Source organism: Tursiops truncatus, chromosome 6 (genome assembly GCF_011762595.2).
Source record: "Tursiops truncatus isolate mTurTru1 chromosome 6, mTurTru1.mat.Y, whole genome shotgun sequence".
Lineage (NCBI taxonomy): Eukaryota > Metazoa > Chordata > Mammalia > Artiodactyla > Delphinidae > Tursiops > Tursiops truncatus.
The window spans coordinates 34784773-34806993 of NC_047039.1; the positions used below are offsets into that span (position 1 = coordinate 34784773).

At 55.5% G+C, this 22221-nt stretch overlaps 1 protein-coding gene across 1 annotated transcript in view; it reads right to left on the reverse strand.

Annotated features, from left to right (window-relative positions):
- The window catches only part of DNAI1 (dynein axonemal intermediate chain 1), a 61000-nt gene that overhangs the window by 981 nt on the left and 37798 nt on the right, over nucleotides 1–22221 (reverse strand). Inside the window, exons 12-19 of the mRNA XM_033857931.2 lie at nucleotides 22104–22147; nucleotides 12097–12344; nucleotides 7376–7465; nucleotides 7159–7246; nucleotides 6491–6570; nucleotides 5166–5314; nucleotides 4961–5060; nucleotides 2326–2511 (exon numbers count right to left, since the gene is read on the reverse strand). Of these exons, the coding sequence (XP_033713822.1) occupies nucleotides 2326–2511; nucleotides 4961–5060; nucleotides 5166–5314; nucleotides 6491–6570; nucleotides 7159–7246; nucleotides 7376–7465; nucleotides 12097–12344; nucleotides 22104–22147 (985 nt within the window). The remainder of the gene's footprint in view (nucleotides 1–2325; nucleotides 2512–4960; nucleotides 5061–5165; nucleotides 5315–6490; nucleotides 6571–7158; nucleotides 7247–7375; nucleotides 7466–12096; nucleotides 12345–22103; nucleotides 22148–22221) is intronic.

The following is a 22221-nucleotide window of genomic DNA, read 5'->3' on the forward strand; positions in this document are numbered from 1 at the left end:
ACTCTAATCCTTTAGCTGGTAAGCTGGGCCCTGAGAAGAAGAGAGCTGGGACACTGGGGTATGTGTCACTCAGGCCCTGAGAGCTCCCTGGCAGACCAGCACCAGTGCCATCCTCCCTTCTGTCCAGGCGGTGGAGTGTGGGCTAGGCTGGGGCAGCTGCCATTTCCTGCCTTCCCTTTGTGCCCGGGCCCCCACCCTCTCAGCCACCTGTGCCCACTGCTCACTGGCACCTGCCCCAGCCTTGCCTGCTGAGGGTCCAGCGTGGATCTGGCCCGGGCTGTGAGGTGGGAGGAGAATGCAGGGCCAGCAGGCCCCTTCCTGGCCCCATTTTGCCTGCTGCCACCCTGTGGAACTCAGATTTCCTCCTGGTGTGACCCCTGCGCCTGTTCCCAAATCTGTCTCCCCCTTCCCGTGCGGCCCAGTGCCTTTGCCACTCCCCGGCTCACCTCTGCATTCCTGAGGCAGAGGACAAAGATGTCTTTTTCTCTCTCACCCCCCTCTCCCTCCCAAGTTAACCTCACGTTCTCTTGCCCTCACCTCACCTCCTGGGAGTCAGGAGATCTGGCTTTTAGTTCCAGCTTTGTCATTAACTCCCTATATGACTTTGGGCAAGTTCTGCCCAAACTGTTTCTATCTATATTGCAGTTGGGGAAAGTAGGCCTTGACCTTTGACAAGTTGGGCTCTGACACCAATCCTGGGAAGCTCCTTGGGCTGGGAAGTCGGGCCTCTGTGGCCAAGCCCTCTTGGGAAGATCAGGGAGACTGCAGCCTGCAGAGAGGGGCGGTAGGGATGCCCAGAGGACTTCCTTTGGCCCGAATCACTTGGCTGCTGGTAGAGTCAGGTGGCGATTTCACAGGAACTGCCAATCCACCCAAGAACTAGCCCCCAGCTATCACCTGCCCAGGTCCTCTGATTCCCAGGTACCCGTGTCCTCAGGTCCTCAGAGATATAGATGCTGAGCATTGCTCTGAGAGGAGCTGGGACTGTGGGAGATCCTTCCATCCCTGGGTCAAAGTGGGCAGGGCAGGCCCCCACCCAGATCTACTGCCTTCAAGGTGTGATGGTCATACCCCAGCCCCAAGGGGTCACCACCATCCCTCCCACAGGGCTGTCCAGCTCTCCTAGCTCAAGGCTGGGTTTCTCTCCTCACTAAATTAAGAGCAGATTTTATCTGTTCCACAAATTATACTGCCTTCTTCCCCCTCCTTGAGGCCAGCTAGCTGGGCTTAGCAGAGTTTTAGACCACACCCAACCCCCCCCCCCCCGGCCCCCCATCCTATCCCATCCCATCCCACCCCCAGCCCACCACGGCCTCTGGGCCACAGCTGCAGGCACTCAGCAGCCTTCTGAGTATTTATAGCCAAGTTCACCCCTTCCCCCAGCTGGCTACAATTACAGGCCGGGCCAAACTCCCAGCCCTTGCCTCCCTGGCCCTGGTGGGGAATAGGCCAGGCTGGCGCGAGAGGGTTAGTGCGGTGGCCCCTGCCTTGGTAGGCAGCAGTTGAAAGAGACAGGCCCCTGCTCTTGCCTCAAACTGCAAGTAAATGCCTCAAACTGCAACCAGGGGGTACAGTCATCAGGGCAACATGGCCCAGCTCCGGCCCAGCTCTGATGCTGGCCCAGAACCTGGCAGGAAGCAAATTCCATTTTCTCTCCTAGCGCCCAAATGGACAGGACTGGGCTCTAGGTTTTTGGACGCTGGATTTTTAAGTTGGACCTCTGGGCGCTGGATTCTAAGGCCTGGGTTCTTAAGTCTGAATTGGGACTCTGAGAGCTAGACTTCGAGGTCATGGCTCTGGGCTTGGTGGCCTGTATTCAGGGCCCTTGGGCTCTGGGCAGGGCCTCCGGACCATTAGAGATTCCAGAAAGGAACCAGAGCTCAAAAGGAGGACTGCCTAGCTGCTGACCTAGTTACCCTCCTCATGGCTCATTTCCTACTTCCCGTGTGGACCCGGAGCTCCCAGTTCAGAAGCCCTGTGCGAGCCCAGCCAATGAAGCAGAAACTAAGCCTCACGCCCCTACCTGCATGACACCAAACAAGCCAATGATGCCCGTGTGCTTCCCCCAGGCTTTGGGTCCTCATAGTCACCTGCTTACCTGATGTCTCCACCTGGGGGCCCCACAGGTAACTCAGATTCAGCATGTCAGAACTGATCTGTCTCCTGCTTCCCCTGTGCTCCTCACTTGGGCAATGACACCACCCTTACCCTGGGCCCCCAAAGCCAGAAACCTGGGGGCCACCCCCTGGCTCCTCCCCTTTCTCTCAACCCCCTGCCATCCTGGAGACTTTCTCTCACGGCAGCCCAAACTCCCCAAAACCGTACCTTCGGCATCTTGCGCAAATTGGGTGAGAGCTTGAGGCAGGTGACGTGCCCACGATCATCGCCCACAATGATGATGGGGTGGATGGGGTTGAACTGCACATGGGTGAGCTTGTTCTTCTTTCGGGCCACCACAGGCTGGTTGCATATGGCCTCGTACTTGTTGATGGACAAGTCAAACACGTGGGTCTGTGAAGAGGTGGGTGTCAGCACACTCGGGGAAATGAGACCCCTGTCGCCCACCTCAGAGTAACTGCCCCTGAACTTTCTGGGGAAAGTCGACAGAAGCCTAGGCAGTGTGAGAGGCAATTTGTGTCTCTGTTTTTCCTGTGGTTGAGGGAATGGGGATAAAACGTTCAGGAAAAAATTTAAGTCTATGCAGAATTAACAGTAAGAGCAGCTGCCATTTAATGGAGCACTTACTATGTACTAGACTCTGGGCAAGCGTGTCACATGGTTGCATCATCGAATTATAATCCTCACAGCCACTCTATAAGGTAGGTTCTGTTATTATCCCCATTTTATAAATGACGAGAAAGAGGCTCTTAAGGCTAACTTGCCAGTAAGTGGCAGAGCCAGGTTTTCTACCAACTAATATATGTCAGGTGTTCAGACAGTGCATGTCATAAAGGTGCTCAACAGGGACTTCCCTGGTGGCACAGGGGATAAGACTCCGCACTCCCGATGCCGGGGGCCCAGGTTTGATCCCTGGCCAGGGAACCAGATCCCACATGCATGCCACAACGAAGAGTTCGCATGCCACAAATAAGGAGCTGGCGAGCTGCAACTAAGGAGCCCGCCTGCCACAACTAAGACCGGGTGCAACCAAATAAATAAATATAAAATAAAATAAAACTGTTTAAAAAAAAAACGGTGCTCAATAAATGTTTGATCTTATTTTTACCGCATCCTAAGTCCGAACCATTAGCAACTCTTGCCTAGACGACTGTGGCAGCATCCTAACTGGTCTTCCTGCTTCAGCTCTTGCCTTTCTATCATCCATCCTTCATGCAGCAGCCATACTTACCTTTAAAAAATCTAAAATCCTCTGATAGTCTCCCTGGGCACGCTACATAAAATCCAGATGTGCTTATTCTAGATTCTGCACTGTCTGCTCTCATCTCAGGCTCTCACCCCTTTGCCTACTAGACCCTAGCCACCCTACCTGCCTGTTTCTTAAACCCTTCCAGCTAATTCTCCCCTCAGGGCATTTGCACTAGCTGTTCCTCTGTCTGGAATGCATCCCCGCATCTTCACCTGGCTGGCTCTTTCTTGCGACTCAGCTCTCAGCTTGAATGTCTCCTCTTTAAAGAAGATTTCCCTGACCACTCTATCTAAGAGACCACCGAGTCCTTTTCTTTTACATCACTCTCTCTCGTTTTAAAGATATAACAGTGTTATGAAGATATAACTCACATACTATAAAATTTACCCATTTAAAGTATACAATTCCTCTTTTTTAGTATATTCACAGTATGTAACCATCACCACAACCAATTTTAGGACATTTTCATCACCCCCAAAAGAACCCTTATACCTATTACCAGTCATTCCCCGTTTTCTCCCAACTCCTCTAGCCCTAGGTAACCACACATCTACTTTGTCCCTATAGATTTGCCTATTCTAGACCTATATAAATGGAAGCATACAATGTTTGGTCTTTTGTGACTGGCTTCTTAACCTAAGCATTTTTCAAGGTTCATTCATGATATAGCATGCATCAGTACTTCATTCCTTATTATTACTGAATAATACTCCTCGTGGATATAGCACCTATTGTTTACCCATTCATCAGCTGACAGACATTTGGGTTGTTTCTACTTTTTGGCTGTTATGAATAATGCTGCTACAAACATGGGTGTACATACATCATCCTCTTTTAATCTCTGCCTAGCACTTAACTCTATTGGGGGTTTTGTTGTTGTTCCTTTTGTCTCTTTCCCTTCACTGGAACGTAAGTTCTGTGACAGCAGGAACCTGAATCACCAGGCCCTGGCCTGGAGCTGGGAACCACAGCTGACCCTTGGTTACGCATTTGTTCAGCAAATAGATGACTGACTCGAGGGTGATGCGTTAATCACTATATTCTTTTCTGGTAGGTGCTTCTCAGTGTATATCAAAGTCCAAAAGGAAAATGTACTGCAGAAGAATTTTCTCACAAACTGTTTCTGAACTTTCACCAACTCTCATTGCGGCATAGAGCCCCTTCCATCTCCCCTTCTCAGACTCAACTTGCACACTCCCAGGGATGGGGACCTTGTTGGCTTTCAGACACTATTTCCGTCACAGATCAACTCTGGCTCAGAAGTTTTTCCTTACATCAGGTTGGCACCTGCCACCCTGCAGCTCCCTCCCCAGGGCCCTCAGAGAGGATAACTGCTCCTCATGGCACCTTAACCCCCAGAGTGCTCTCTCCTTCAAGGTGAACAGCCCCACTCTCTCCTCCAGGCCTCATGGGATGAATGATCCTTCTTTTGACAGGGCCCTGGGTGGCCTGGCCCTTGAGGACACACAGTCCTTATGTTCTGCCTTCCCCCACCTGACCTGGGCATGGCGTGGGCTCTCCAGGAGGGAGACCTTGAGACAGCTCATCCTACCTTCAGTAGGGGGTCAGCTGGGTCAGGAAGGGGGCACTCACCTTCCCATTGGTGGTGACTGCTGCAAACACAGTGGAAGAGTATGGGGCCCAGGCCACGTCGCCCACGGCTGAATTTAGGTCATAGATGAACATCGGGGTCCTGCAGTGGGGAGGGGTGGAAAGCTCAGGGCACAGAGGGCTTACGGTGCCAGAGCCCCACCGGCCCCAGCCCAGGGTGGTGCCTGAGGGAGGGCAGGCCCCTCACTTGATGGTGTGGTCCCAGATCTTCACGGTCCAGTCGGAGCTGCAGGACATGAAGACCTTGGTGTGGTAGGGGTTCCAGGACACAGCATCCACTGCCATGCTGTGGGCGTCATAGGTGCTGAGGAACTGGCTGGAGTAGGATTTGGAGCACTGGGGTGAGGGCGGGGAAGCGGGGTTCAGGAGTGAGAGAGGCCAGCAGCCACCACTTCCCTGGGGGCCCTAAAGGGTCAGGCCCTGAGATTCCTCTTCTGTCCTCGCCCCACATCACTGTCACAGCTGAGCTGGGACCAAGCTCTCGGCTGCATTTCTCACCCTCAAAGCAACCAGAGAGAAAGGAGGGGCTTAAGGGGCTGGGCAGGGGAGTCTTCCTGGAGGGTGAGGGAAGTCTGCCCAGAGGATTCCAGGTCTGGCAGAAAAGGCCTTCCCTCCCTGAACCCAGGCAGAGCAGGTGTAAGGGGCCCTGGGGGAGGTGTGGTGTCTCGCCTCTGTCCAGACCAAGGCCTGTGGACGGGCAGACAGAGTGCTGGATCCACCTGCACGGACAGAAGCCTTGCAGCAGTGATAAACATCCCACCTTGCCCAGGTGAGAGCAGGTACAGAGCCTGCAGCAAGTCCCAATCTCACGATTTCTCATTCGGTTTCTTGCCCTGACCAGCAGGCCCCTCACACCCTCCCTCCAGGAGACTGAGTGGCCAACTAGCCTCTTCCTCTCTCCCGCACGGCCACTGGGAGGGGGGTGGGGGTGGGGACCTCTTTTACATTCAGACCAGCTCTGCCTGGGCCTCAGGGGCTCCCAGAGGCGGCCTGTAATTAACATTCTGAGTCTCAGAGCCTAAGAAAAGCTTGCGGCAGAGCTATTTCTGGGTGGATGAAGGTTCAGAAGGATGTTCACCTACTAACACTGAGACTTGGCAGAAACTGGCCCTGAAGTTCCATCCCGCTGCCGGCTGGGATGAACCCGGTATTCAGAGATAAATTTTCTTGTTACCTGGCCTTGGAAGCTCAGCTCAAGTTCAGATCTCCTCCAGGAAGTCTCCCCAGAATGTTCCAAGCCCCCCAACCTCCACTCCCAGGAAGGGAGCAGGACCCAGAGGGAAGGATGCTGGGCTGGGCCAAAGTCACCCTCTAGATTCTCCATCCCCTTTCCTGCACTCGGCCACTCTTCCCGCCACACAAGCAGGTCAAGAAATGCATTCTCTTCCCGCAAGAAGCCTTCCAGAACTGATGAGCCCTAAGATCTGTCCGAATAGGCTCTGTTGAGAAGGATAAGCTCCCAGGTCTAGGAGGCCCTGTAAGGAGCTGGCATTGAGGGCAGTGCTGCCTCACCTTGTAGATTTTCCCCTCCTCTGTGCCCACTAGGAACAGGTAGTCGATCTCTTTGTGGAAGTCAAAGGCAGTGCCACAGCCTTGGGAGAAGAGGGAACAGTTTTAGGCCAGTTCTGGGAGGGAGGCTCCCAGCACCTCCTCTACCCAGGATGGCCTGAGCCCAGGTGCTTGTGAGGGACGGCTGGGGCCAGCCAGGCAAACAGAAACTGGGTCTCTGGCCTGCAGCTTGTCCCGGGCAGTTGGGACTCTGCAAACGGGCCAGGGCTTCTGCAGACAGGAATGGGGCCTGGATAAACAAGGCAGGGATTGAGTTAAACAGGGTCAGGGTCAGGGTAAACAGGGACAGGGTCTGCAAACAGGGATATGGTCTGTGCAAACAGGGTTCTAGTCTGCATAAACAGGGGAGGAATTGAGTAAACAGGGAGAGGATCTGGGCAAACAGGGACCTGATCTGCATAAACAGGGCTGGATCTGCATAACAGCACCCAATCTGCATAAACAGGGAGGGTCTGCAAATGGCCAAGGGCTGGGTGCACTGGGCCAGGCTTTCTCATTACCTCCGGTCAGGCACAAGTGGAGGCACGGTGCGGCAGAAAGAGGGAGGACCAGACACCTCATGGGCTGGGGGGACGTGGCCAGGCGTGGATGTGAGGGGCTGGGGCTCTTACCCACTGTGTGTATCTGCAAGCCCTCGAGACCCTCGGTTGTGCTGTCCTCCACCTTCAGCTTGATGACATCTGTGTGAACCAGCTCGCTCTGCAGTCACACAGGGAGGGGGAAGCACATGGGTGGGGCTGGACCGGCAAGGTTGGGGGTCCCTCTGTCATTCATCTCCCCCAACTCCCTCTCTCCACCCCGGCATGACCCTTTCTGGGAAACAGGCACCTTCACGAGCGTCCAAGACACGATCCTGCCATCAGATGATACAGAGAAGAAGTTAAGGTTGTGGTCCATGTCATCCTTCTGCCACTTGACCTGAAACATCCCAAACTGTGAGCTCTAGGGTGTTGGGTTAGGGCCCCTCAAGAACCCATCTGAGGTCCAGAAGCCAGTTCTGGGAGCCCATATCTCAGAATCCCCTGATTTCCCCGCCCTCCCTCCTTCCACTCATTTCTCTCTCCCTGAGCATCCTGAGGCAGCAGGCCAGTCGGGGCACTGCCCAGTGTCCGGGCTCAGCACTGGAGGTGCCCGGTTCCTCCCTGGGTTGAGTTTTAGGAGCCCAGTTGTAAGAAGGCAGTGGCTCTGGGTTTGACCTCCTTACAGAGCCTGGGAAGGACAGAGCCCATCAACCAGCTTCCTCATTTACAAAACAGGAGCCATGATAGCACGGGCTTGTTGTAAGGAATAAATGAAACAATGAGTGTGAAGCCCTTAGGCCAGAACATTGCAAATATGAAGTGTTCAATAAATATTATTAGCTGACATCCTCAGTATTACCATCATGCTAGGAATCAGGGTGGCAAGGCTCTCGGGAGGCTTTTTCCTGCTTCCTTGGGCAGTGGGGAGGAACAGCCTCCCTCCACCACCCTCCCCATCCAGGCTTGGCCTTCTCTAGGCGGCTCTCTTCTGTTCCCAACTTCACTTCACCACTAGCCCCTGCTTCCAGAATCTTGCTCCCAGATCTCAGATGTGAGCTGCATTTCTCCATCTGCAAATTGGGGTTAATAATCCTGCCCCACCCATCTTCTCTGGGCTGGAAGCAAACATATGCGAAAGTGTTTGGGAGACAGAGCTGTCGTCTTATGAAGATGACACGCTTGAGGCTCAAGTTTCTGTTGCCAGATGTGGAGGCCTGGCCAAGCCACGTCCGGGAGAGCTGGGGCAGGGCTGGGTGCCCAGATCTTCCCACCCTCCAGTTCCCTCCAGGCCTCCTGTGCTGGGGCCACTGTCCCTTCCCCCTGTCACAAGCAGAGGCCCAGTGAGGGAGGACAGGAACCCAGGGCTGCTGCCTGTAACCACAGTTGCCACCTGGCCCTTGAGGGGTGTGTGTAGCGGGGAGGGGATTGCTCTTCTGGGGCCACGCCCCAGGCCTGACTGGTCAGAGCTGCAGGAGGGCAGACCCAGTCCCGCCTGGGTCTGTCTGGGCAGGCTGCTCTTTTGTGCGTTCACTGGGGGGCCTAGAACACCACAGAGCTTGTGAGGCACAAGTCAGAGCAGCCCTGATGCTGAGACCGTTTCCTCTTCTGTGTAAAGGCAGTCCCTTTAAAGGGGGGAGGGGACAGGGGGTGTCAAAGGCCAGGCTGTAAGAGGCGCGAGGGAGCTGCCAAGGGAAGCGTTTAATGAGCGGCGCCAGCGTGCACGGAAATTGTATTTCACACCCCACTTAGCAGCCTGATGCCCAGCTGGGGGGTGGTGTGTGTGTGTATATGCAATGAGCCATGTACGTGTGTGTGTGCGTGTGTGTGTGCAAGTCACACACGTGCTCCTGGGGTCCAGGTGGGAGGGTAGGAATAAAGAGGGCCAAGAGGGGGCAGGTGGAAGTGGGGTTAAGACAATACATGAATGCCCAGGAAGCAGGTGGTAGGGAGGAGACGGAGGCCTGTTTCACCAATTCCTTCTCTTTTGCCTTATCTGATTAGGGCAGGCATGTTTGACCCCAGGGGTCTGCTCATATCCTTCCTGCCCCCTTCCCTTCCCCCGTGTAGCACAGAATATATACACACACACACACCCCCTGCAGAGTGTCGTGGTTGAGGCTTCACAGCGGGGCCTGAACAGGGCTGCACTCTCCTTCGGACAGACGGTTCTCTCCCTGGCTCCAAAACCTTCCATGGCTCCCCGCTGCCAACGGAACAAAGTCCGTCTGCCCCCAGCCTGGCATCTGAGATCTAAAACAACCTATCTCGTTCCTCCCAAGACACAGTCCCGTTGAGAAGGACTTAGACTCTGATGTCTCTGACGCCTCATTCGTCAGCCTGGCTCTTCTTCAAGCTCCAGGATATACAGTCAACTGCCGGTAGGACATCTCCTCCTCTGGCTTCTTTTTTTTTTTTTTTTTTTTTTTTTTTTTGCGTTATGTGGGCCTCTCACTGTCGTGGCCTCTCTCGTTGCGGAGCACAGGCTCCGGACATGCTGGCTCAGCGGCCATGGCTTATGGGCCTAGCCGCTCTGCGGCATGTGGGATCTTCCTGGACCAGGGCACGAACCCGTGTCCCCTGCATCGGCAGGTGGACTCTCAACCACTGCGCCACCAGGGAAGCCCCTCCTCTGGCTTCTTATATTAACTTCCGGCCAGAAATCCACAGATTTCCTACTGGGTCCCCCAAGCTGGAGTCCCAGGCACCGTCACCAATTTTTCCTTTTCCCCATATCCAATCAGTCGTTTCCTGTTCATGATTTGACTGCCTCGACAGCTCTCAACCCTACCTCCTCATTTTTATCTCCACTGCCCCTGTTGTAGCTCAGGCTTCAAGATCTCTCATGCCGTGGCCAGAGGACATCTCCGAGACACTACCTGACTGTGGGACTTCTCTGCCCCAAACCCTCTGATGGTTGGGCACTCTCGTCTTATTCATACATCGGGCTTCTGTACTGACACTTCATTTGAGACCACTAACATGCAAAGTCCAAGCTTCCTACTTGCTAGAGAAGCACACTCACGACTGAGCTCAGGAGTCCCTGACGCTGAGCTCCACGCGGTGTGTTGTTGCCCAGCAGGCCCCTCTGCTTGCCCGTGTCTTTCCGGTGCACGCGTGACCCCTTTGTACCCTTCTTCATCTAACGAATACTCCCTCATTCTTCACGATTCAGCTTAGGTGTTCCTTCCTTTAGGAAGACCTCCCTGGCCCTCTGGCCCCTGGTCCCTATCCCAGACAATCTGGACAATCCTCAGCGCCCCCATGAGCCCTCCTTAGCACACGCCGTATCCTGCTCAGCTGTGGCTGCCGTATCCAGACACCAAGCCCTAAGCATCCTCAGCTCCCAGAGGAGAGAACAGGTAGGAGTTGATGAATGAATGGATGAATGAGGAGGCAGGGAGGGAATGAGAGCGAAAGAAGAGAACAGGAAGTCATTAAAGGAGTGAGAGGCAGGCCCCTCCCATGTCGCAAGCCCTGATTCCAGCCAAGAACTCTGAGTCTTCGGTTTTGCAAAGGCAGCAGCCCTGTTTTCCTGACAGGATGGTGGGAGAACAGAAGGCCACCCCGTCCAGTGTCCCTGGCACCCGCCCAGTGAAGGGGAACCTGTGTCTCCTGCACACCCTACTTCTCTCTCCAACCTGCGACTTGATTCAGAGAACAGAGCAGAGTGGGAGTAGGGTAGTTGGCCTTGGCCCCTCGCCCTCTCCTGGGCTTGAGGAGGATAGTCAGGCCACCCGGAGATGCTCCGTGCTTGGCCCTGGGCTGTCTGCCCGTGCTGGGAAAGCCGGGCCGGGGCTGGTGCTGGTTCTGTTTGATCAAAGCGAGTCTTTTCTCCTCGCCCTGGGCTTTAAAGTCTCTGCAGACACCCTCCCCGTGTCTGGAGACTTCTGCGGGCCTGGATGCGATGAATGGGGAGGTGGGCTTTTCAGAGGAGAGAACACCTGAGGCTGCAAGTCGGGCTCCTGCTTTGGTCGAGAACTGTGGGGAGGGTGTTTAGGGGGAGGGGGTGCCCCAGCTCTGGGTAAAGGATGAAGCTGAGAGGCCACCATATCCCCTGTGCCTGAACAGCCCTCCCTCTGCTCAGGCCTGTCTGGGAGCTGAGAGCCAGTGCCTGGGGTGCCCACATGACTCAGGAAGCTCAGGGCCAGACAGGCAGGGGTGCAGAGCCCGCCTGCAGACCCTGTCAGGGCAAGGGGGAGAGGAAGGTGAGAAGACAGATCCCAGCACTGCCTGAGGAGCCCAGAGGCCTTGGGCAACTTGAGGCAGAAATCTATGCTTAGACTCTCCCAGGCCTGCCCATGGGGTGAGGGTACACAGCCTCAGAAGGAGGGGGACCTTTGGAACACAGTGAGGAAGGGCCTGCAAAGCCAGAGCTAAGAGACTCTGAGAATGAAACTGTGAAATCCACTCCCAGCGCAATAAGATGGGAGACGCAGAGTCAGGGTGAAATCTAGCCCTAGTGACTAGGTAATGGTCCCATTCTATGCCTGACTGGAGAAGATGGGTGTTACACAGAAGCCTCAGGGACAGACATCACCTACCAGGCCTTACAGCCCCACCAAGAAGGCAGAGAACAGGCAGTGCCTACTGCTATCTGGGAGTTCCCCAAATCTAGCCCAGATGGCAGAAGAGAGCCCCTGTGGGGAGCTGAGGAAGATCATAGACCCTTGGAGCCCTTGACACACTCAGCAGAGGCCCATCAGGCCCTGGGGGCTTCCCACCACGGGCTCTGAGTCACTGACCACTACTTCTAAGAGATCCGAGATCCTTAGCAGATGGGCCCTGCTTGAGGGGAGCTCTGAGGCAGCGGACCCCAGCTCTTACCACAAACCGTCTTGCCTCCTGATGCCTCGCCTGTGCCCTTCTCTGCCCCTTCTCACACCCAGTTCCTTGGACTCTAAGCTAGTAGCTGTCATCCCCATGCCCTTGCCTGTGGCCCTCTCCTCCCCAAGGCCGCTCGTGCGGTGGCTCCCAGGCCCACACGCTACTCAGTCCCACCCACTTCTCCCACCCTGGTCCAAGGCTGACCTGCCACACGGGGTCTGTGTGCTTGCCAGACTTGGCTGAGCTGCGAAAGGAGGGCTGGGAGTAGGGCTTCTTGAGGTTGTAAATGGCCACGTTGCCGTCGTAGTGGCCCACCACCACTAGGTGGGGGTGGTCCACGTGCACGTCCAGGCACAGGATGCCGCTCTCGCTGCTGAAGGTGTATTCGGGGAAGCTGGGGTTCTTCATGCTATAGAAGAGCAGCATGCCCCGGCTCTGCTTCCTGAAGTCATCTGGCCCAGGGAAGAGGGCGGCGGTGATTGGACAGTCCCTGCTGGGGAAGCCCCGGCCCCTCCCTCACAGGGTGGACAAGCCCTGCCCAGTCCTGCCTCTGACAGAGAGCGTGGGAGACCTCTCGGGGCTTCATCTTCTCTGTCCGTGAGACAGAATCATGCGACTTGACCCACCCCCTTCTCAGGGTTCACGAGAGGATCCAACAGATAAGGTGACCAGGCATATCTGAGGGACGGACATTCTCTTTAGTCTCCCTGGGGTACAGGAAAGGGGGGGGCTGCAGGCTCAAAGAGTTGTTAAGTGAAGAATGTGGGTGGGCTTGGGAAGGAGCAGTATCCTCAGAGAGGGTCCAGATGCCCAGCCCATCTCCTGCCTTTAGGTGCTGGGATAATGGCCATGTACCCCTCGTCCCCAGCCAGCGACAGGGGTTCAGTCTGGACTAACACGGAATTGCCTGTAGGAGTCCCACACTAGCCACCTGTGGGCATCTTCCCAGACCCTCTGGTCCCACAGTCCCCAGCTGCAGCCTGAGCCCTAGCTCTAAGCATGCTCCCAGATTCGAAAGGTCCCAGGCCAGCCAGTCAGGCTTCCATAGGCCACAGTGCTATCCCTCTGGCCTGGGCGCAGCCTTCGGTGATCAACAGTGGACCGCTCAGCAGACGTCCTCCTCCCGGCCCGCCCCATGGCAAGGGAACGCCTCCCACACTCCTTCATGCTCCGCGCACTTGGCGCCCATCCTGATAATGCAGTCACTGGATGGAATACAGTCCCAGCCGTCCATTCCCGCCCTCCCGCCACCAGCCCAGGACCCTTCCCAAGCTCAGAAGAGCCAGAGCTGGAGAGGTGGAAGTCTAGAGCAGCCCCGTCTTGGGGGCCCTATGCTAAGGCAGCCTTTTAGCTCTGCCGGCCCCCCAGGGCTATCTCCTCTGCCCCTGGCCACTGCAGGCCTGGGCCCTCCTCCCAGAGTGGCCAGTCCTGAGGTGAGGAGCCCATGGGCGGGAAGGATAGGTAAGCAGCCCCAACTTGGTGAGTTTTTTTTGTGTGTGTGTGGTACGCGGGCCTCTCACTGTTGTGGCCTCTCCTGTTGCGGAGCACAGGCTCCGGACGCGCAGGCTCAGCGGCCATGGCTCACGGGTGCAGCCGCTCCGCGGCATGTGGGATCTTCCCGGACCGGGGCACGAACCTGTGTCCCCTGCATCGGCAGGCAGACTCTCAATCACTGCGCCACCAGGGAAGCCCTTGGTGAGTTTTGCTGAGTCATTCTCTCTGTCTTGTGTCTAAGACTGCCCCTTTCTTGAGGGAGCAGGTGACTGGGCTGGGAGCAGGTGACTGGGCTGGGCTCAGGGACAGTCTGGGCTGGGCTCCCTGGGCTCTGGGCGTGAGCCCAGCTATGACCAGGTCCCAGCTATCCTCACCCTGGGCACTCTGCAAGCACAGCGGATGCTTCCTGGGAGCCAGGGTTAGGGAGCAGGGAGCAGCCAGGAGCCAGGCTGGCCTTAGGTGGGCAGAGCTGGAAGCTGAGGCCAGCCGGCCTGCCCACCAGCGCAGCTGTCTGTGGGGGAGCCCACCTTCCCTTGCCGTGGCTAACTGTCACCAGCTCTGGGACTCCTGTCAGGAACCCCTCCCCTGATCAACTGCACGGGAGTCTTCCTGTGCAAGGAGGGGGCTGCCCCTGGAGTGGAAGGTACAAGGGTCCAGCCTGAGCCACGGGGAGGGCACGCAGTGGTTCAGGAAGGAAAATGCTTCTGCTCTGGGGAAAGTGAGGAAAGCCAGGTTGGGTCACCCTGTGCCCGGCACTATCTCAAAGACTGGCCTTGAGGTGGGAGATGGAAGCTGGCAGTACCTCACCGTGTAGGGCTCCAGGCTGGGCCCCAAGGGCTGACTCTTGAATTCAGGGAGAGATCTGCAGTTGGCTGAGGGGAGTGTCTTTCCCACCCAGACCACGAAGGGCTTGAACCGGGCAGTGTGACAGTCACTTGCCATTCCTTTAATTCATGACCCAAATCCTGAGCACCTGATCTGGGCCTCCCCCTGGGCTGAGCCTGGCAGGGACAGACACACCCCACTGGAGACGTGGGCTTGCCCTCAGCAGCCCCTAGTGTGGTGACAGGGAGCCAGACCCCGTGGCTGAATGGGCAAGCCCTTGCTGGGTAATCAAAGTATTAAATGCCAGGCCAGAGGTGAGCTGTAGATGCCCTTGACATCCAATCTGGCCTTGATGCTGGGCAAGACTGACAGAATGGGAGTGGGCGGGCCAGAGGGCGAATGAAAGGCAGGGTGGCTGGGTGAGTGATGCTCAGGCTGAGTTCTCAGATGCTCTTCTTATGGCACCAAGGGGCAAAGGCAGGCATGACCTCACACTTGCTCTCACTGTGCCACGGTATCTGGCCCCTTGAGGGACAGCAGTGATGACTTTCTCTAGACACGCTTCCAGCACTGTGTGCCCCTGCACTCACACACAGCCTTCATGACCAGTGGAACCAGGAAAGGAGGGTTGGAAACCCTAGGTCGGCTTAGTAACTCTGCAGTGAGGACATCTCTGACCCACTCACAGAACCACTGGGACTAGACACTGAACTATGGCCCCTGGATTTTATAGTTGGGTAAACTGAGGCCAGAGGGGAGAATGGTGTCCCCTAGTGCGTTAGACCCATTGCTTGGTGTTTGCCACACCCAATAGCCTGTTTATCGCTGCAGTTACTCTGCTCAGGGTAGTGGCACTAATCTGATCTTTACATGGAGGTGGAGAAAGGAGGAGAAGGGGGCACCAGACCTGTTGGGGTGGTGGGGCGACTGGCACAGCCAATCCTTCCAGAATCTTGGACTAGAGAATGAGTAAGGGCCAGGGCAGTCAGGCATGACGAGAGAAAACTTCTGGCAGAGAGAAGCGTGGATTTCACGAGGCAGGGACACAGAGAGCAACCAGCCACACTAAGGCCTGAGGTCCTGCCTGCGTTCCCAGGCCACGTGCATCCCGACAATAAGCCTCCTGTTCTTAACCTGGCCCTAGGGGTCTCTGCTATTTGCAACCAAACAAGCCCTCCTGACATAAAGATCACAGCTTCTCGGGACTTCCCTGGTGGCGCAGTGGTTAAGAATCTGCCTGCCAATGCAGGGGACACAGGTTCGATCCCTGGTCCGGGAAGATCCCACGTGCCGGGGAGCAACTGAGCCCGTGTGCCACAACTACTGAACTACTGAGCCCACATGCTGCAACTACTGAAGCCCGTGCACCTAGAGGCTGTGCTCTGCAACAAGAGAGGCCACCGCAATGAGAAGCCCACGCACCGCAACGAAGACCCAATGCAGCCAAAAAAAAAAAAAAAAAGATCACAGCTTCTAATCATGGCTAGACCATGTGTTTCCTGAATTCCAGTTCAAGGCTTTGTCTGCCAAACCTCACCAGGAAAGCAGAGAAAAATTCCCATTCGGCTGGGGCTTCCTCTCCACTCTGTCTTATTCTATGATCTTCTCATGCCCATCTCCAGCCCCCTATGAGACCTCACTGTTCCACTCTCTAAGTGTGCCCAGCGTGACATCACTGCCCTAACCTGCAACGGTGCCAGCATGATAGCATCATCTTGTCTTCTAGAAGTCCTAAAATGGCATCACTACTCAGACCACCAATGGTCTCCACGTGATATCGTTGCTCAGGCTACCAGCAGTCCTAGTGACATCATCGCCCAGCCTGCCATCATTCCCAGTACGATGCCGCCAGCCAGGTCACCAGCAGTCCCAGTAAGACATTGGCATCAAGGTCACCTACAGCGCCTCAGTTCCCAGTGAGAGATAGAATCCTATCAGGCTCAAGGCTCACAGAGCCTTGGGCCCTGGGCCCTGGGGTACTTTGTCCTGAATCCCACAGACTACCTGGCTCCCCACAGCAGGACCGGAGGGCCCAGTGACACAGATGGGAGCCCCCCGACCCCACACTCCATTACATAAAGAGGCAGGAGCCCTGAAGTCTGGGGCCAGTGAAGGAATTCCAGGTTATTCTAGGCCATAGGATTTCAGAGAGTATGTGTGGCTGGGTGAAAGGGAAAGAGGAATAGAGGAAGGGAAAGGGAGAGAAAGACAGAGGGAGGGCGGAGGGGAGGTGGGGAGGAGAAACCACGTGGTGTGTGACTCCAAGACAGGGGGAGAGGGCCGCTGGCCTGGCCTTAGCTCCACTTTGCACTTTTGCCCTTCTCCAGGAAGCCTTCTAGACCCTTAGCCTCTCCTCTGTGAGTGCCCACCCTCCCCCCAGGAACTCCTCTACCTGTACCGCATTATTACAGGTGGCTGTGAGCAGGTGTTTTCCTTAGCCTGCCACCAAAGGATGGAGTGAGGGAGCATGCCCTGGCGTGGCCCAGCAGGCTTACTCTGTCCAGTGAGAGAGTTGCCTCCTGCTAACCCTGCTCTGCTGGATAATCTCTAAGGCCTCCCTGACTCTGACCTTCAATGATCCACGAGATTTGGGGGAGGAGAATCAACTCCCTAATAGAGCCTGATCTGGTGCTTCTCAGAAAGCCATGGTCTCAGGGGACGGGTGGCTTAATTCCACCATAGACCAAAGCTCTCACTGCCCTCAGCTCCCTCTGCCAGGGCCCTAGCAGAGTAGTGCCCAGTGAGTAGCATGGATGGATGCCTTCTTGGACTGGCAATCACAGCTCTACCCCTGCCCTACAAGGAAGAGCTCTAGATCACTCTGGAGAGTTCTGGCTGTCAGGAGAAGCCTGGGCTTCTGCTCAGGATTCGGGGATGGCAAGGCAGACAGAGGGCATGTTGGGGCATCTGGCTAAAGCCAGGTCCGTGGTCAGAGGGAAGTAGATGCCAAGCTGCAGAGACAACGATACCAAGACAGTGTCGGTCAGCAGGCCTCCTCCTCTCTTCCTGTGGCTCCCAAACGAACCCAGCCCAGAACTGACTCTAAGGCAGCAGCTGTTTAATGACTCCCTTTTTAAGGCATGAAAAAGGCGCTCGGAGGGGGCTGTGGTAGGCATAATAATGCCCCCCAAATGTCCATGTCCTAATCTCCGGAGCCCATAAATACGTTACTTTGCACAGAAAAAGGGATTTTGTAGATGTGATTAAATTAAAGACCTTGAGGTGGGGAGATTATCCTGGATTATCCGGGTGGACCCAGTGTAATCACAGGAGTCCTTATAAGGGAAGGAAAGAGGCAGGAGAGTCAGAGAAGGAGGTGTGACAACAGAAGCAGATATCGCAATGATGCAATTGCTAGCTGGAAGGAGGCCACAAGCCATGAAATATGGGCAGCCTCCAAACTGGGAAAGGCAGGGAAGTGGATGGTCCTGCTGACACCTGATTTTTGCTCAGCAAAACGCAGTTTAGATGTCTGACCTCCAGAACTGTAAGATAATAAATTTGTGTTGTTTTAAGCCATCATGTTCACAGTAATTTGTTACTTCAGCAGTAGGAAACTAATACAGTAGGCTTTCAGGGAAGGTTGACCCAAACTCTACTTTTAGGAATCAGAGGGAGAGGCCACTCAGGATGGCTGTTCTCTTGCTCTCTGCGCATCCCCTGATCAACCAGTCCCTGCTTCACCTACACCTTACTCCCATGACCATCTAATTCTCTTAATCATAGGACTTAATCAGTAACTACCTATGTGCTTGCCCCCTGCCCCAGCTGCTGGTTTCCCTGGTGACTGATGAGCCAACCTGATGCCAATTCCCCCTATAAATGGTAGCCTCCTCCCCCAGCAGCAAGGATTGTGGCCATGTCCTGTGTGCAGTCTGCCATACACAGTGTGGGTGTTGCTCCAGGATGTTTTGCTTCTGACTTGTAAGATTCCCTATCCAATAAGTTGCGGGTGTCCCTGTCACTTTCTCTGGGCTCCTTCTTTGGTCTCACAGCTGGGCGGTTACCAGGCTTGCAGGCCTGTGATGGTACCTTTTTCTGCGGTGGTTTGGAAGCAATCCCTCTAGAAGTCAGGGGGATAGAGGCAATGATCCCCAGCTCTTCTGATGACAAGAATGAAACCCTCCCTCAGTTTCCCACAGCCCAGCCCTGCCACCTTGGACTCCAGGAACAGATATGCCCCTTGGGTTAGGATTTTCAGTCTCCAAAGGCAGGGGACTGGCCCAAGGCTGCCCCCAAGAAAGTACATCAGTGCTAGAGTGTTCCAAACCTCCAGTGTGGACCACAGACCGTGGTGCCAGGCTGGATCCAGCCTTCCAGGTAGCTGGGCTTTTCCAAGAGCCCTCACCTGATTAGAAGTCATATTTAAACAGTGTGGGAAATAAGAGCACAGCCTTGGAGACAGAATACATCAAGCGGGACATTTAATTTGATTTAGGGAAAATGAGGCAAACATTTGAGAACCTAAATAACTAACCAGTAATTAAACTAACAATGGGAATGCCCTTGCACTACAACCCAGTGAGCACAGTGGCCTTTATGGACTGTATTTACAAAGAGACCTGACAACATAATTAGTCCTGTAAATTTTACACAGCCTGCAGCTGAGGAGTGATGGATTTTGTGTGTGGAGGATGAACAGGGAGAAATGAGGTGGATGAATTTCCATTTTCAGTAAATGAAATTAACACTGCTTAATTAGTGAAGCTGACAAATAAATGATCAGGAAAGATTTAAATCCCTACAAGTGCATCCCTGGCCTGGGCAGGCTGACGGACCGGCCAGGAGGTGGTGGGGCAGAGTGGGAATGGGTTTAGCGCTGGGACTCAAGGCCTGACTCTGGCCCCTTTTGAGGGTGCTGTTTCTCAGCGGCTGGGCTGAGGGACAGCTGGCTCTTCTGACTTTCTAAGATGTGTCCTGCTGGGAGGCTTCCTCCCTGTCTCCTGTGTGATAGCCAGTCAGGACCACACAGTGTCTAGGATGTGTTCCACCATCCCTGCCCAGCAGATCACGAGGAGTCCCCATTTCCCTGCCGTGAACTGCCTAATGGGCTGGAAAGCACCCCTTCAGTGCAGCAGGTGCACTGATAAAATTGCATCCCAGCTTTGCCCCGTGGGCCAGCTCTTCCTAGACTACCTCCTTTGCCTTCCAGTGTTCCTCTATCTGCTTTCACCTGCTGACAGCCTTTCTTCACTCTGCTGAGACATGGAGCCTGGCCCTAGAGGGCACCCCAGTCTCTGCCCTATATGCAGCCTGACATGTCCACCATCTGGTACCCAGCAGCCACGAGGGGAGGCGGGTGTGATCGCTTCTGTGCGGTTGCAGGTAGTTGCCCGGGCTCTTTTCCTCACCAGCTTGCTCCTGGCCTGGCTCCAGATGACCACCCTTGGCCCCAGTCCTTCCTAGGGTGCATGCCTACCCCTGCCCAAGTCTTATTTGGCTGGGTCAGAGAATCCACATCTGGGAATTCCAGGCAAAAGGAGCCCTGGGCTGAGCTCATCAGGGTCAAACCCAACAACAAACCCAAATTCTCACTTTAGAGTCTGGCCACAGGAGGCCGAGTCTGATCCTGGGAGGTTGGCTGCTGGGAATTTCCAAAGACAGTGTGATGGATGCTGGTGAGCCAGCTGCCCCTCACAGTGACCCCGTCCAGTAACTAGGGTACCTTTTGCCTGCCTCAGCTTTGCCCCTCTTTCTTCCAGGGAGGCACTTGGGCACTTGAGAGCATGGGACTCCCAGGGGTGACCTCAGGAGTGAATGCAGGGGCCCCTCTGCGTTCCAGCCCAGCCTGGCTCTGCTCAGGCCTCTGCAGATTGATGCTGACATGTACAAGGCTCTGGAGAATAGATGCCTGTTGGAAAACTGGTCAACAGCTCCCATACCAGTGACAGCAAATACCACCGCCGCCGCCGCTGCCGGGCCCAGCTCTCTAAGAGAAGAGGTAGGGGCTTTGTCTGATACCCCTCTGTCCCTATAGCCCCCGCTCTCTGCTCAGGGCCCCGGAGGGTCCTGCAGGAAAGCTAGGAGACAGAACGCCAGACAAGTCAGCAATGGTTGTCCTTTATGTGAGAGTGGTTCCTATAGCTCATGGGGCACATTTGCTGCTTTTCTTCCACGCATGTCTCATGACGGCCCTGGGACAAAGGGCCCGCAGGTGTCAGCCTCTCCAGGTCACCAGTGAAAACACCAAGGCTGACAGCAGCTTCTGGCCCGAGGTCACACCACTGGGAAGTGACCCTCCAGCCAGAAGGTCTGCAGCTGATAGCAGTGCCATCCAGGGACGTGGATGTGGCCAACAAAGGACAAAGAGACCCTTCCCGGGTGTGTGCCTGCCCAAAGGAGGCCTCTGGGCCTGTTGGGCTTGGGGCCATCGATTCCTGTGGGGTGGGTTACTCTTCTCCGCTGCTCCTGGCTAAGGCTGCCCCCATGGACAACCTCTATATGACCCCAACCAGCTGACGCCCCTCCTGGCCCTCGGCAAGTGGAGGATAGGGCTAGAGCTGAAGCAGTTTCTCCTCCCACCTGCTGGGGAGCAGCCCACATCCCTACCTCAGTCCTGGGCAGAGAGCCTGGGCTGATCAGCCTCAGAGATGGGTCCACACCCACTCCTGGGCGGGCCTGCTCAGCCCCCTGCCCTGTTCCGGCCCAGTAGCTGCAGCAGAGGGGGAGGAATGTGCTAGTTCCCTGCCAGAGGGGGTGGGCACTTCCCTCTTGGCAGTAGCCCATCCTCAGGAGTGGGAACACAAAGCGGGCATTTAGGGCATCCTCAAAGGCGGCCCAGACCACGAGACTGGGCGCAGCTCCAAGGGCTTCTCCCTGAGAGGAATGACAAACACCCACTCCTCCTGGCCCTCCCCTCCCTCCCCGACACTGGTCAAAGAATGGGCTGGGCCGACAGGCGGTCTGAGGGGCAGAGACCAGGAGCTTGTACGCCTGCCAGCCAGCAGCAGCTTAGAGAATGGGAAGGTCTCTCTGTCCGCAGAAGCTAATCCTCCTAGCCAGAGCACATGTTGTTCGCCTAGGGAGCTGCGGCTAGCGCGAAGTATGGGGCCCTCTCCCGTTAGGAAGAGGGAACGCCCAGGCCAGTGCAGAGGCAGGGGCTTCTGCAGGGACCAAGGAACACGAAGGGAAAGCAAAGTGCCACACGGTTTCCACAGTGTTGCCTCCTGCTGTGGGGTGATGGAAACTGGCGGGGACGGGAGCATCCCGGAAGGCGGTGGTCTCCCAGGGTTCGGGGCCAGTGATGAACATCAAGTGCTTGCCCCCCTTCCCCACCCCGCCTGCTCCAGGGCCTGCTCAGGAAACTCTCCTCCTTCAGGCCTCACCACCAAATTCCTCCCCAGGTCTGGTCCAGTCTACCTTCTCATCCTTCTCAAATCCACTTCTCCATCTCCACTCCACGCTGGTGGTTCAGATCCTGCCATCTCTCCTTGGGATGCCTCCCCAGTCTCCTAGCTGGTCTCCAGCCTCCAGTCTCACGCCTGCAAATCCCCCCTGCAGTGGTTGTGTCCCAGCCCTTGTCAAATTCCTTCAGTGTTTTCCCCTCCGGAGAAGGTCCAAGTTTCCTGGAATGGCTTACCAAGCCCTTTGGGGGCTAACCCTGGCCCCCTCTACAGCTTCATTTCCTCCCATATTGCTCATGCCTCCAGACCTTTGCATATGCTGCTCCCTTTACCATAATAACTCCTTCGAGGCTCATTTTGGCATATTCCTTCATTCAGCACTAATTACCAGTATGACAGTGGGTCTTCTCCATTAGACTGTGAGCACCCTGAGGGCGCTAGACTTAGTCATCTTTGTATCTTTCACACCTGGCAAAGAGCTCTGCACTGAGTAGGTACTTCGTGTTTGCTGGTTGAGTGAGAAAATGAACAAATAGCCGCATTACTTACAGGAGCCATGTCCCACCGCAAACAGATCATTGTATTTTGGACTCCTGCAAGAGAAATAAGAACCCCTTGGCCCAGGAAATGGACATGGCTCTCCCCTGTACAGTGGTGCCTTAACTGC